Raw genomic sequence first — 16,284 nt, 5'->3', positions numbered from 1 at the left:
TATTTAAGCCTAATAAAAATAATAATAAGTAATAATAATAATTTAAAAGTTTATTATGATCTTTGAAAATATATCAGTAAACTCCAAAAGGTTGTTTAGATACATACACAAAGAGAATCAGAATTTTGGAATCCATTTTTTGAATCCCTCGAGAAGAAAACAAAACTATAATAAAAATTTATTTGTAAAATCTTTAAATAAAATTTGTCTTTTGATAAGATAAAATTACTAGTCAATTCTGTAAAATGTAAAAATATAAAATATGACATAATTTTAATATCAGTAAAAATTGATATTTGTCACCATAATAATAAATAAAATAGTTTAAGAAGCAAATATTTTACAATCGCACATGTATGAGATTATAATAATTTATTCAGTTTTATATTACATTTTGTTTTTTTAATGTGTCATACATACATTACATTACCTTTTGTTTTCAATTCTTTAAAATGGAAAATATTATGTATGATGTGTTTTATACGAAATTAAGAAAACTCGTTGAATGGTATATTATACCATTTTAGGAAAATTAATATACTTTTTTTCAAAAATATATGTATACAAATGAATATTACATTTTGTTTATAATAAATATTTAAAAAATGCGAATACACACAATTACACTTTATCGAGCCTTTGTTTTCTCTGGTATTATTTATGACAATATCAATATTCATAATATTATTTAATAGTAAAGTAATTTTAATAATGAATGTCATAATTTTTAAATATATTTATCACAATAATAAACTATTTTATTATGATTTTGTATACTGTTTTATTTAATAATTTCACTCTTTTAATAATAAATATTATTATACATGGAGTAAACTGAGATATTTGTCACTTTTAATATTGAGAAGATGTCTGACCAATATTAAAAATAGAGATTTAATATACAAATTATATAATTCTACTATTCGATTAAAATTTCAATTACTAAATTAGTGTTTAAACTTAATAATAATTTATAACTATATGTAAACGGAAACCTCTTTTGGTACACATTTATTATTTTTATTTTGTTTGTTTATTGATTTTTTATATATTAAAAGTTATAGACAGTTTCATAAATTGAAAAACAATTTATCGTGCATGTACAATTACTAATACTTTAACAATTTCATTTTTATTAAATATTAATTAATAAGTAAATTTTTTAAAAATTTTATTTTTTATTATTAATATTCGTATTATTATTTATGACATTATTAATATTGATAATAGTATTTAATAATAAATTAATTTAAATAATAAACGTCATAATTTATAAATAGATTTGTCATAATAATAAACTATTTTATTATGATTTTGTATATAATTTTATTTGATAATTTCACTCTTTTAATAATAAATATTATTTTACATGGAGTAAAGTAAAACATTTTTCATTTTCAATGTTGAGAATATGTCTAACAAATATTGAAAATAGAAATTTAATATACATATTATACAATTATGTATTGAATTACACTTTCAATTACTAAATTAATATTTAAACCTAATAATAATAATAACATTGTTTTTTCTCTAGATTTTGAAAGCTCACCATCGTGTTAAAGAATATACCGATAAACTCCAAAAAAAATAGTTACAGAGACACACACAAAAAGAATAAGAGTTTTGAAACTCATTTCTTGTATTGTTTGAATAAACATAACAAAACTGTAATAAAATTATATGAGTAAAAAATTTAAATATAATTTCTCTTGATGGTAAAATCACTACACAAATCTATAAAATAGAGATTTGATATTAAGAAAAAGTAAAACATGATAAGAATATAAAAATACAACACAAATTTAACATTAGTAATTCATATTTGTCACCATAATAATAAATAAAATAACAATAAAATAGTTTTAGAAAAAAATATTTACATGATTATTTATTCAATCTTTTATTCTACATTATATATCATTAATGTCATACATACATTACATTACTTTTTGTTTTCAGTTCTTTAAAATTGAAAATATTATGTATGATGTATTTTTACAGAATTAAGAAAACTTATTAAAAAGTATATTATATCTTTTTAAAAAATTTAATATATTTGTTTTTCCAAATATATGTGCACAAATAAATATTATACTTTGCTTATAATAAATAGGTTAAATATATATTTTGGTCCTCATATTTGTGTCCAATTCTCAATTGGGTCCTCATTTTCTTTTTGTCGCAGTTGAATTCAAATATTTGTTAATTTGAGACAGTAAAACTCTTTCCGTTAACTGTTCACTGACACAGTTTAACTGTTGCTGACGTGGTGATACTAATCTATGTGATATTATTGTGTGGAAATAAATTTTATTACGTAGAAATAAATTTTAATTGATAAGATGAAATTAGATAAAATAAAAGAAAATAAAAATAAAAACCATCCAAATTAGGGTTTAAAAGCATAGGTTTTGTCTTCGTAATGATACTTTGCACAATTTTGGCAGGAATGGCTACAATAAATCTCCAATATCTAAGAGCCCTCTTCACCATTGCTCCTTTTTTTTTTATCTTTTTCCATCGCTCACCCCTTTTCTAGGGATCACAAAATTCACTACCACAGGGTCTCCAATTCCATTTCCATTTCAACTATGGAATTTTCCGCTACCCATTTTGATCCCAATCCTGAGGAGTCAGCACGTGGGTTCCATGTTCCACATCATCTTTCTGACGCTGGCGGTGCTGCGGTGCCGAATTCCGTCGCAGTTCGGATACTGCGTGCTGCTGCGGTGGCTGAAGTCGCGACTCTCGACGAATTGATATGCGAATTGAAGATCACGACTTAGGGTTTTGATTTGGGGCTTTTCTTGGGTCTTTTGTGTTGTCTTAGTTGCAGGTTTGAATGGGAGGCAACACGTAGAGATTAGAGAGGTTGGGGTTTTAAGGTTCTTCATGATTATGGGTTGGTGATGAAGGCACGATGTGATTTTGGGTTTTTCTGGGCGGTAGAGATGGACTGTGTTTGTTTTATGGGTTTGCAGGTGAATGACGATGGTGGCATCAAAAAGTTTGTGCAACGGTTTGGGTTAACTGAGCGGCGCCTCTTCTTGGTTGTGGGTGTCGTTTTGATTCGCGTTTGGGGTGCGTTTTGTGATTTCTTGCCTCATGGTTTGTTTCCGAATTTTGGGGTTAGGATTCGAAGTGGATTTTTGTATTTTTTTTCTTTTATTTTGGATTGGATTATGGTATTGGGTGTTTCACCCTGCACTTCGACTACCTCCGTTGGCGAGGAGCGATGGTGACGACGATTGCCGGAATAATAGTCAACTAAATGAAGAAGAAAGTATATAACAGTCATATAATTAAAAAATATAAGATAATACTACATCATATAACACTTAAAAATAAATTTCCACGTAATTGAATCAATATAAATGACCTACTAATGTCTCCATCCACGTAATCAAAATTAGATGGCGTGGCGTCAGTTCAAAATTAACAGAAAGAACTTTATTGGTTCAAATTAACAAATATTTAGATTTAATTGGGACAAAAAAATATTAGAACTCAATTGAAAATTAGGTACAAATATGAGGACCAAAACATATATTTAACCTAATAAATATAAAAAAATTGAGAATACACCGTCACAATCAGGCATGTGTTGTCGCTAATTCATTACAAAGTTTATTCCAAAAATCCTATAACAAAAAGTTTGTTCCAAAATACATTTCCCTAAATCTGAAATTGTTTTAGAAATTTTATTTAAAAAATTCTATTCTAAAAATATCGTTAAAAACACTTGTTTACTTTTTTTTATGATAATAAAAATAATATAGTCATTATTATAATCAAAAATCAAAATAATTCTTGTAATTTTATTATAAATAACTTTTATTTATTTCGTAATAAAATAATTAAGTTGAAGAAAAAAATTAAAAAGTATCACTTAAAAAATAAAATTGATAAAATAACTATTTTAGTGTAAAAATAAAACATTTAATTACGTAGGTGTGTTTACTTTTTTATGATAATAAAAATAATAAAATTATTATTATTATTATTATTATTATCAAAATAAAAAATAATTTTGCAATTTTTATAAACAACTTTTTATTTATTTTGTAATAAAATGATTAAGCTTAAGAAAACAAGGTTAAATTTATAAAATAATCACTCAAAAAATAAAATTGACAAAATAATTATTTTAATTTAAAAACAAAACATTTAGATAAAGAATAAATTTGAAAAAAAAACTTGAATACCAAAATGAAAAATTCTCTTTATTTATATATATAGATGTAGATAATCCGAAATTTACTTTAATGAAAAATAAAATAATATTTTGAAAGTTCGGGAGCGTAAGGGAAATTGTGTGGCTGCAGAAAGGGAAGCCATGGGTAAAGCTTAACTCCAGCTACGAATTTAGGATAAAAATTCAATCCAATCAAATCAGACATGTTTCAGGTTCCATTGGATCTTTTACTCACTGGAGTAACTATCACGAAGGTGAAATATATAAATGTAGTCCAAACAAGAAATCCACTATAATGGGAAATTACCAGGTACTCGGGTCAGTATTTCTTACCAACTTTTACCCCATCCACCTCCACCACCACCACCGGAAGGACCTGCATTCTTCCCCCATCCTAAGTTCTCACTTCCGGATCCACCATTACCTTGTCCCCAATCTTTCTTGCCTTCGTTCCTGTCACCAAAATCATTTTTCACAATGTTCAATAAAACTAACACAATTCAATGTAAATTTGTTTGTAATGAACTTCAAAACAAGCTCACTCACCTCTCTTCATTGAAGCTATTCCCACCCCAACCACTGCATCCTTGGCCATTGCCTTGGCTTCCTCTCCATCCTCTTCCTTGATCAGTACCTTCTCCCCAATCACTACATCCTTGGTCATTATTGCCTTTACTTCCTCTCCATCCTCTTCCCTGATTAGAACCTTGTCCCCAATCACCACCCTTGTAAGCATCACTGTACTCACCATCTGCACGGTTCCCACTACCATGGTTATTTCTACCCCAACCACCACGTCCTTGGTCATCACTACCTTGGTTTCCCCTCCTTCCTCTCCCTCGTCCTCTCCCTCTTCCTCTTCCTCTCTCTCTTCCTTCATTCTGACCAGGTTCAAAACCACCATCGTTTGTATCACCTTGGCTTCCTCTACCTCCTCTTCCCCTACCCCTACCCCTACCCCTACCTTGTCTCCCACCATTGCCTTCGCCAGAACCCCTCACTTCCCAACTATTACCTCCAAAGGAATCATCAGCACTATCATCACGAGAGCCAGACCTAGGGCCAAATCCACGTCCACGGTCTCCACGGCCACGGTCTCCACGGCCACGGTCTCCACGACCACGGTCTCCACGGCCACGTTGAGGACCACGACCACCCCGATGATCATTGTAAGCTAAAGAAGGCAGAGATTCAAACGAATCAGGTCAAAAGATACAAACTAGAAAAAAGGAGATAAAGAATAAAAAAATCTTCAAGGATATTAAAGTGTGCATAGAAACTCAAAGTCTAATTCAATCTAAATTCAATAATCTTAGTAAACTTCTTCCAGGAATTATTGTCACCGTAAATTTGTAATGATAGCATGCATGTTAGACAATAGTATCTAGGGGTGTGTTATATTACAACAGCATTTTCTTTCTTTTTTTATCTCTTTATGATGCAATCTTTTGTAAACACAGATGGTATCAACATAATTGCTTTATTATTGGAAGTTGAACAAATAATCCATGATAATGATATTCTTTTCAGAGGAAGACTGCAAGAAAAATAAACTTTTAAGTTGATCACATGAGAACAATGCTTCTGGAAGAAATAAAATGTATTTCATGTTTCTAAAACAAAAAAGAAAGTCATGTCGAAGTTTATTCATTTTACACGTTATTCAAACTCATCAACTACAGATGCGAGTTAATCAAGTAAAACAAAAACTGAAGAAATTTCCCGTTTCCGATACTAGTTTATTGGAAAGATGTGAAAGATGTTAGACATGAGCAAGATCAACAACTTACAAGGGTAAAGACTCAGAAAGAATCTTAGTATCTTAATATTTTAGTCTTCTATAAGAATTTGTTTTGATATTAAATATCTCAAATGTCTATAAAGAACCCACATATATGTTAGTGAGAAGGGAATATAAGTTCAACATAATCATTGGTTTGTAAACAGTTTCATACTGCTTTATAAGAAAGATGGGGACTGATGCATGTGAAGCAATTGGTTGAACTAAGCTTGCGTATGAATAAAACATGATGATGGAGATCATTAAATACAAGATTGCAGGTGGTTAATATCAAATAACTCCATTCCCAAAACGAAGAAGCACATTTTCCCCAAATTTCAAAACATCTAGGGACACATATTAAATAAATTAAAAGCGTCAAGATATAACACTTTAAGAGTCTTACTTATACCTTCTGATTCGGAGTGTTGACCTACACTGTTTCTCCACCCTCCAGACAAGGAATCACTAACTGAACCAACTTTTATGCTGGATTTTGCTAGCGCAACATTATCATTGATATGATTTTGAAAATATGCCACCAGCAGCTCAATATTTTCGAAAATTTGCTTCCTGAACTTGAATCCTTTTGGATGGATAGCCACAAACTCATGATGTGGATTTGTACTTCTAATGTAAGACAAGATGAAAGTGCCAGGATGTTCATACGAAACGCCAAAGCCATATACTATCCTGTTTGGATATTCTTCCTTCTCATGCTTTAAGCGTTCATCAACCTCAGCTTTTGTGCCATTCTTAAATTTTCTAAAATTAAGCATAGCTTTCAGATGAACTACTAGTGGATTGACATATAGTTCAATAACCTATTTTCACGATAGAGGAAATAATTAGCTGAAGGAAAGAAGTAAATCTCAAAAGCATCAAGAAACGACAGGGAAAACAGAAGATAAACAAATTCAAATTAAATTGCTTTTCGAAGTAATTATCCATGGACCAATGTACAACTAACTAAGAAAAATATTCTAGCATTGCCTGCTAATGTCTTAAATGTATAGGCATTTTTTTCTTTTTTTGCATAAATTGACTGAATTTAAAATAGGAGCATAATCTTGACACAAAATCAGAAGCCTTGATTTTCATATCATGATTCATTGCTAAAGGAAAAATAAAAGAAATTTCAAGTGTAATAAATTGGTATGATTAAAAGCAGGGAACAAAAAGCACGTGGATGGTATAAGGAGGAATTGAAGCCTCTGAAATCTGAGATAAGGATGCTGACCTGATTTATGTTCTCAAATGTTTCCTCTCCTATTTTTAATGTCTCTCCGAGTTCTGCCAAGGTTTTTAATTTACTACCCTTTCCACCTTCCACGATGTCTTTGTGTACATAAACACTATTACAAATTTTAAGAGAGAGGGTCAAATAATATAGACCCCTTGTACTTGGGTGAAAGATATATTCCCCAACTTCGTGATCTGCAAGGAACTGATCAATAAAGAATATATGAAATGACATCATCACAAAGTGTCTGGAAAATTACATTAATTCAAATATCAAACAATAAATAAATTAACCTGTTTTGCTTGATCTGCATTTATATTTTGAAAATTAGGGTGAGAAATCATCCTGGGCAAGAAATGTTTATTTCCAAGCTCCACCTCTTCTGTTCCCTCCAATTGATTCATTGAAATGGTCTTTCCTTCATGGTAATATGGATCCATGTTATGGAAACTTTGGTCGCCATCATTCTTCAACTCACTCACCTTACAAGTCAGATTTACCTGGCATCTGCTCTTATTAACTAATTTGATCTTGCATGCAAGCACAACACCTTCACGCAATTTTTCTGATAAAGAGATATTCTCAGTTCCATCTGAAAAGTCATCCTTAAAAAGTACTGCATCCATTCCGGAGTGTAGGACACAAAATGCTTGTTGAGGAAGCACCTTACGAACTGTTGCCTCAACTCTTTTTCCTTCTACTAGCACATCCCCAGTTTCTCCAGTTATCATGCAAAACTCCTCATCTTCAGTTGGCTCCGTATAAGGCCTCCTAGGATCTTTAAAACCATGGAGTAATTCCATCTTTATGTCAAAAAGGGTAACCCTTCTGTTTTCACCATTTTCTATTTCCAATCTATCAGCATACTCATTTAAATCAAATTCTTTTAGCAGGTTTGGGTCATTTTGAATGCATTCAATTGCACTCGCTTCGGAAACATCAGCTTCTGGATTTTCCTGAACAAGTTTCCTGTAAACAGCCCTTGCTAATTCCTCTGAAAGATTGTACGACTCTGGATGAATTCTGGTACGGTCAAGAGTATTGTCTGCTACATCGCAAGAAACACATAAAAAGCCAACAGCATTGCAAAAAATCTTGTTTGTGTTCAGCCCAAATTTAGCAAAATCCCTTCTATTTCTCACATCGGCACCTCCAAGCAATTGTTTACACAAAATATTGGCTTTCTTGGGTCCAAGACCAGAAACAAACTGCAAAGAGGCCAACAGCCAGTCATGTCTGACTGCCAAATTTATGTCTATGCCTACTTGATTTGTAACATCTGTCATGACCCATTCAATCATCTTCAACTTCTCATCACTTGTTAGGAATTTCTCCAGGGGGGTCACCTTCCAATAGACAATCTCATTTTCCTCTCCACATAGTGTTGCCACCATAGCCAGTGGGTTTAGAAGGTAACGTCCAAGAGCCACAGCTCTCCTGACAATGCCTGCAAATTTTCAAAATGAGATTGTCAAAAAGTATATAAAAATGTCAGAAAATAAAAGGGAGAGAGAAAATGCATGGCAACTGCTTTCTTAGCTTCTTCATCTCCTATGGATTACCGTCTTGTCTAGGAAGCTGCCTCGTGGAAATTTCTGAATCTTCGTAAATATGAGGCAAGCCTGTCTCCCCTAATACAACTGTAGGTAGTACGTTCATTCCTTTATTGGAGTTTCGAAAATTGTGCTCTGAGATCATGGAAATAATCTGATAGACAGTACAAATAATTCATTCAACTCATGGTGTCTATTAACAAAAGGAACAAAACCACGAACTAAAGATAAAGAAGCAAAGGAAGCGGTTGCAATATATTGGTAACAGTAATATAAAATAAATACAAAGGAAAATGAATAAATCGAATACAAAGGAAAATTGGTAAATCCGAGTTGTTGTTGCAAAATTAAGAGACAATGCTTTGAAATACGGGAACGCAATTCATATTGGTAGAAAAAACCTATGGAAAAAATTCAAGGCACCAATCTACTTTTCATACTAATGTGATTATATTGTGAAAAATCCTTTTTAAAATTAATTATTTTTACCTGGAAATGGAATAGTATATTCATACGTTTCACATTACAAAGCAAACTGTACAGAAAAAAGTGTCTCTGACATGGTGCCCCAGGGCACTGTGCTAAATATTTCATCCCAAAGTATGAAAATAACTTGGTTTTAACTACTGCTTCTTTACACAATAAGGAAGAAGAAAATCCAAAATACTATCCTGCGGGATTTGCATCTGCCTTGCAACCCAAACCTTATAGAATGTAAAACAACAAAGCGGTCAAGCTTTGTTGAGCTTTGATGTCTCACTCCAGCCCAACATATATACGATTTTCTTTAATTGAGATGCATTCACATCACTCAAGGATGCATGACAGTTTTTTCCTATTAAAATGCATGATAAGTCTTAAGTAGGAGGAAGGGTTAAAAATGTATATTCGAATAATTAGTCCAATCAAGGAACCCAGGTCTGCTTAAGGATTTAGCTTACCTCGTTAATGTCCTCCCTTAACTTCAAACAAGACGCATTACTTGCTCCTATTACGATAACTTCTGGTTGATATGTCGTTAGGAACCTGAGGATACACTGTTGATCATTTTTCCTGCTCTGCTGGTCAATGATTTGTTGAGATCGTAGTGCAAGCGACCGAGCATGCATCACATCAACCAATTCTCCTCCAGAGTCCAACATGACAAACGTTGTACCTGGCTTTCCATTTCCCCAACAGCAAGCCATTACTCCCTTCTGCTGTACAGTGTCACTCACATCTTTCAAATACGGTGCCACAGAAACCCTGTTCCATAATTGCACTGCATACTTCATTAATACATGGTTTTTAGCCTTGGCATTTAACAATACCCGTGCTTCCTTCTCCATAGAAGGCAAAAGGAAATTGGAAATGACATCCTTCAGGATTAATTTACGCTGTTCATTCCAAAGTCTAGTAGATACCCCTTCACTATCTTTGAGATAGGCATCATTACAGGTCATTGTCAATTCATTCATGGTATGATCAGGCAAATGTATTTTAACTTGAAGAAGCTTCTCTTCTTCAGCCTTCTTAATTAATAGCCACTGGGAATCCTCAAACTTCGGGAGAGGTTTGTCCCGCAACCACTTCACACCAGAAAATTCATGAAAAGAATCTATAGCTATATTTCCTTCCAGTGTAGGGTTAGTTGAAACTAAAGCCTTGTCCATAAATATGCTGCGGATATATTTCCTGAAAGGAATCTCACTGCTTAGCATCACTGCTGCCTGAAAAAGAAAATTGTACATTAGTAAGATAAATTTATCAATAGACATTGGGTTATGGAACACAAATTAATGAATTCAACAGTACACCATGTGCCTAGCCCCGTTAAGTACAGCTTCTGAAGTTTGAAAGGTTTCACACTTGTACATTGAAGCTATTTGCTCTGGAGATTCCTCTGAATCTTCTTCTTTGTTTGTTCCCTAGAGTTCAAGAATTTCTCAAGTCAATTGTCACCCAAAAAAGAAAATGTAATTACGAAAATATTCATGCACATTTAAACATGGTCATAGTTTACCACTTGAGAAAGAGTAACTGAAGAACTGAATTTCTCAGGATCGCCAAATTTGCTTGAAAGTGACCCAAGACCTGCCTTATAGCAGTTAGAATAGTATGATTTCGTCATAGGTCTTCTAAAACCGCAGTCAAAAGGCTCCTCGACTGGGGGGAAATACAAATTAAACCTCCTATCGATATCATCAATCTCAGTCTCTGTTTCAGCATTTTTTAGCATATTGGTGATTGAATCAAACATCTGCGCATGAAAACTGGATTCTTCAACAAGGAAAGACAGTTGAAGTTTTTCCTCAAAATGTTTGTTATAGTATTCCATGAGCAGGTTCTTCCGCTTCTGAAGAAGCCACCACTTTTTATCTAATTCTTGGATTATCCAGAGCATCTACACGAAGAACGAAGGTATTCCATCTACTGTTATTGTATTCCATCAAGTTCTAATGCATTAATTTCTTTCATTCAGTAAACTTTCTAATTTAACCATCAACCTTCTTTCTATGCGCCACAAACAGCAAATTTGAAATTACCTTGTGCATTTTCAGCGATATATTTTCAGATTCGTCATTCAATTTTGGATCTTCCAGAAGACTAAGGCATTGTTCCTTCCGGTACATCGCAATAAAAGGAATCTAAAAGAGTAAAGAAAAGACAATTTTAAGAAAATCTAAAAGGGAATCTTAATTGCTGTGTAACCCAAAAATGTAAGTAAAACCATATAATCCTTACATCATATTTCATTTTATGATGTAATTCTAAGAAATTAATAATATCTCCCCTTTTGGCTGTATCGACTAGTCTGCACGAATTAGCCTCACTAAATAATGGATTTATGTTAGATGCTAGTTGACCTAGTATCCAAGAACTTTCTTCTTCTAGACTCATTTCGTCAATTGGAGATCCTACAGTGTCCTGAACTATCTGTAAAGAATTGAAACAGATTATAATTCAAATCAATATGTTTTTATTGAAATTTTTATGAGTGATTACTTATCAACAAATATTTTAAAATTATGACCTGCATCCTCTCAGGTATATCTATATCATGATCCTCTCCAGGTACATACGTGTCAGCAGGGATGAACGATTTATACTTGTTAGGATCAACAGACTGAACTTGATCATTCTCAATGTGCTTTTCCAGCCGACCTTCCTTGCCAAAACTACGTTTGGCTCCTTTTGAAAGTGAAGGTGAATGTTTTATGCCTTTCAACTTTTGTTCTCTATAGTAAAAGTTGACAAAAAAAATCACATATTAAAGAGGGAATAACTTATCTGACATAGGTAATGAGATCAGAGTAGCGAGCCATTAAAAGAACTACCGGTATATAATTTCATAAGTTTTCATGTTTTTAACCGCTAAATACCTGAGAAAATCTGGCTTCTTGAGGATGACAACCTCTTCATCCACTATGAAATCTGCCATGTCATCTTCAGAAGTATTATCAAAGAGTGATCCTGTACATAAAGGACTTAATCAATTACAAACAATAGTACACTAGATGATAATCGGATCACACTACAAGCTATCAAACGTCATTTTCGTACCCAAACGAATGAGAAAACGAAGATAATAAAACCATAAGCAAATACAGCTCACCTTCGTCATTAGAAGTGTATTCCATCAGTGCAGAGTCTACACCAGCCTTTCTAAGCCTCTTCAATTTTCCATCTCTCTAGAAAACCGAATGAAGATGGAAGAAGCATGATATAAGTCTTGCTTAGAAATATTCATACAGAAGAACTATTTGTAGAGTAGAGGCAAAAACTAACCGATGCTTCTTGATTGATGCGCCTGTTCTCGCGAATCAACTCAAGATCCTCGTCATCAAGAACAATGGTTCCCAATGATTTCCTGAAAATGGGTGGCAAAAGGACTCGGTTGAATAAACAATGCAGATGTATGAAATTGCATAACAGGATTATGCCACCTCTTTTTCTTCTTTTGTGCTTGTTTTCGACTTTCTTCTTCACCATCTTCTTCATATTCGGGGTCGTCAACAATAAACACATCAGTATCAAAAGCATCCAAGTCTTCCTCTGCTTTTCCATGTGAAGCCAGTAAACAAATAAATCACGATTTGTTCATACAAAAGACCACTATCATCAATGATAATGTGTGTCTGGCACCAATGTACAAGTTTTCAAGTAACCATGAAAGATTCAACATGATGATAGCAACATAATGATAGCAACATGATAAAGCTAAAAAATGAACCACAAATATAGTTGATAGAATTTAACAAAACCTAAAATTGAAAAAAAAAAAGTTATGAATTTTTCGCCAAATAGAGCAACGAAACAAAAGTGCAAATGCTCTTGTATATATATCTGATTTGGATCCCTATGAAAAACACAACAGGACAGACAATGCCTAGTTCTACCGAAGATTTGACTAAGTATGCTATAGACAAATTAATTAAATATAATAAACAACTACAAAGCTGATATAGTGAGTTTAATTTGTATGAATATCATTGTAAACTTTTGTCCTAAAGGATTTTTTTAAAAGTTCATTTTGATAATATATTTTAAATTAATTGATAGTTTACACATTTTCAAAAACATAAAAGTTATGCATTGTATCCAATGTTTGAATACAATAAGGGGCAAAGACTCTACTCATAGTAGAAATTAGACCAAACAGTGAGTTTTTCGAAAATAATTTAATATTAGATTTTATTTTTTGAACGTTGCTGTTGTTTTATTTTTCATTCACGTTCATGTTTTTTAATACAATGGACTAGCTTATTTGCGTTTATTTTTTTAAAAAAATAAATATTAATTTAAAAAATATAATTTATTTTCATGTATCTTCTAATTTGTTTACTGTAAAGATAAAAAACATTTATTTCTTTTTAATAAATAAATTTAATTTACTTCTTAAATAACTAATTACTTTAATATACTTATGTTTTTTAATAAAGGATATGTAATTTTTATACATAAGGAACAAAAAGGCAAAAGAAAAAAAAATCTAACACGAATATCACCAGATAACTGAGATGGGGATTTCATCCCAAATCCATATTAGGATATTCCTATCTTAAATTAAAAAATGTAAAAGATGAATAAAGTACTATATTAAAAATTATATTATAACTCATTCTTTTAAAAACTATGCTAAGGATAACATAGTATAGAATCTCTATCTTGGTTCTTAAGAACTCGGTCTAGATTGGAGGAAAAATATTGTTAAGAGAGGGATGTTTTCATAACTATATTGAAATTCTTAAAAAATAAATGTTTTCTCGAGATTCATGAACTCCAATTCTTATTAAAATTTTAGGTTGAACTGCGAAATTTTTTATTTAAATTCTTAATGAAATGTATGATATATGTTAAGAATTCATAGGTTCTATATAACTCTTAGCAACTTAAAGTTGCAGTTATCAAGGAAATTTCAGATATAACATTCTTTATCATTGATATTACCACATTTAAGAGTTTAGTTTAACAACTTGCTACAATATTTCATATATTTAACACACAAAAATGTCATTAACTTTTTTTACACTTTCATTCTAGGAAAATCACCAAATAAATCCCTAAAAGCATATAAATTCTACTCTAGTAAGCAGTAAAAAATTACTCTTTCCAATTATTAACATAGAACACTGTAACATAATAATCAAGCAGGTTTATAATAAAATAACAAATTCAGTTTATCTTTGGTGTATTTTTAAAATAATATTACTAATGTACTAAATGTATCATTATTAATGACTTTTAATTTTTTATTATTTATTAATATAAACACATATATTATTCATAGTACTTAATAAAGATATTAAAAAAACTATAATTAAATAGGTTTTTGAATTAGTTTCTTTTTAAAATTTGGGATTAATTTAGTCTTTAATAAAAATTTGAATTAGTTCTTTTCTAAAATTTTGGATTAATTTAATTTAGAATTATATAAATTTAATTTTTCATTTCTCAATTAATATTAAACAAAAAAATGTATAAATTTTATAAATAATTCAAATGTTACTCTGAAATGTATTTAGAATATCAAATAAATTTAATAAAATTTGGTTAAAAAGATTAAATCTACAGTTTTAAAATTTAGGAGATTAAATTGAGTCAAAGTTTTAAAGAATGAATAATTTCAATTTAACCCAAAAAATTAATGTTCCATCTAAACTATTAAATACTTTACAAAATAAATCATCAAAGTTTTTCTAAATTATCCCTTTTGTAAACAATTAGTGAAGTGTAGGTTAGGATATTTTTCCATCAAATTGCATCATTAAACTCCATAAATATATTGCTATATTTTTTAAATAGATATGGCATTAAATAGGAAGGTTCAATGCCTAATGCACACAACTCTACTGATATTTTTCAAAGAAAAAAAAAAATCCACCATCATCTAATATTACCAATAATAATAATAGGAACTACTCACTACACTGTAACTTACTACACTTTTTTTTTTGTGTGTGGGAGACAAACAATAAACAGAACAACTAAGGAACAAGATGATTGAATTTTGGAGATCATAAACAGTTCTTACCGTCTTCTTCGTAATCAGGATCAGGTTCTGAACTTTGTCCTTTCGTTCGGATTTTCTCTGGAAAACAAAAATCAGAAAGAAGAACCACAGCTAAGAAAACAAAATGCAAATGAATGAAAAAATAAAAAGGTAATACCATCACAGTTTTAGCAAATAAATGTGAGTGAAATAAAGTAGAAGATAAGAGAGTTGACAGGTGTCATTGTTGATTTTCACCTTGTTCTTGGTGGCGATGGTTCTCTCTTCTCCCCCTCTCCATTCTTGCCGAAGCTATCAAACCCTAGACTCTAGTGAGAGGTTTCTCTGGTGAGAGACTTTGGAAATGAAAAGATGCATTGCAATGCAGAAGGCGTGAGATAAGTGGTGTTTCAGAAAACTGTGAGAGTATCCCGCTGGCTATTCGTGTTTTGATTCGCCAAAGAAGTCTGAATTTTCTGTATACCAAGCGTGTCCTTGTGATTATATTTATTTACATGACTGTCACTGAGGATCTGTGTTTGCATGTATCGTTATGATGTTGCCACGTCAAGGAAGAGATTACAGGACACCTGATACAAGAATGAGAATTCAACAGGTTGCAAAGGATAGATTAGTCATTTTATTCAACACATGGCCATGCATAGATAGCAAGAGCATTGCAGTACCTACACTTATGGTGTTACTCAGATCTTTTTAATTTTTTCATAAAAAAATATTTTTGTGTGTTCATTATAACTGTTGTAATAATAATAATAATAATAATAATAATAATAATAATATATAAATTATATTAACATTGATTTTAATGATTAAATAAATTCTTATAAATTTTGGAAATTTATGACTAAATGCTGTTATTCTTTTTTGTAAAGAACAAGACTGTACATTGATAAAGTGGTTTTTTTTATAAGGACTAAAATTGAATAAGATCATGATTAAAATTAAATAACAGTAAAATAAACTAATAACATAATCTATTAAGTACAACTTTCTAATAAGTAATGTTATTTTTTCATA

General features: G+C 31.1%; 1 protein-coding gene across 2 annotated transcripts; it reads right to left on the bottom strand.

Annotated features, from left to right (window-relative positions):
- Positions 1-4,344: 4,344 nt before the first annotated feature.
- LOC106760628 (transcription elongation factor SPT6-like) lies at positions 4,345-15,687 on the bottom strand. Of its 2 annotated transcripts, none has more exons than XM_022781492.1 (18): positions 15,505-15,687; positions 15,289-15,345; positions 12,701-12,812; positions 12,543-12,624; positions 12,370-12,445; positions 12,137-12,227; positions 11,788-11,992; positions 11,499-11,690; positions 11,300-11,401; positions 10,777-11,157; positions 10,571-10,681; positions 9,716-10,483; positions 8,784-8,928; positions 7,515-8,668; positions 7,219-7,425; positions 6,391-6,802; positions 4,745-5,372; positions 4,345-4,651 (listed from the first exon to the last, which is right to left on the bottom strand). In XM_022781492.1, the coding sequence occupies exons 1-18, from the start codon at positions 15,545-15,547 to the stop codon at positions 4,528-4,530; spliced, it is 4,890 nt and encodes a 1,629-aa protein (XP_022637213.1). In that variant the 5' UTR covers positions 15,548-15,687; the 3' UTR covers positions 4,345-4,527. The 2 variants fall into 2 exon arrangements, with proteins under 2 accessions (XP_022637213.1, XP_014499532.2); XM_014644046.2 differs by having other exon boundaries at positions 12,701-12,809.
- Positions 15,688-16,284: the final 597 nt, after the last annotated feature.

The sequence above is a fragment of the Vigna radiata genome, chromosome 5 (genome assembly GCF_000741045.1).
Source record: "Vigna radiata var. radiata cultivar VC1973A chromosome 5, Vradiata_ver6, whole genome shotgun sequence".
NCBI lineage: Eukaryota > Viridiplantae > Streptophyta > Magnoliopsida > Fabales > Fabaceae > Vigna > Vigna radiata.
The sequence above is the reverse complement of the archived record's forward strand: the minus strand, read 5'-3'. Positions and strand labels throughout refer to the sequence as shown.

Bases quoted from the DNA above. Each gene is read 5' to 3' on its own strand.
- LOC106760628 (XM_022781492.1), bottom strand. From the start codon at position 15,547: ATGGAGAGGGGGAGAAGAGAGAACCATCGCCACCAAGAACAAG. The intron at 11,158-11,299 runs GTAATTTCAAAT...TTCTTCGTGTAG, and splicing joins TATCGCTGAAAATGCACAAG to ATGCTCTGGATAATCCAAGA. The intron at 4,652-4,744 runs GTGAGTGAGCTT...TTTTGGTGACAG, and splicing joins AATAGCTTCAATGAAGAGAG to GAACGAAGGCAAGAAAGATT.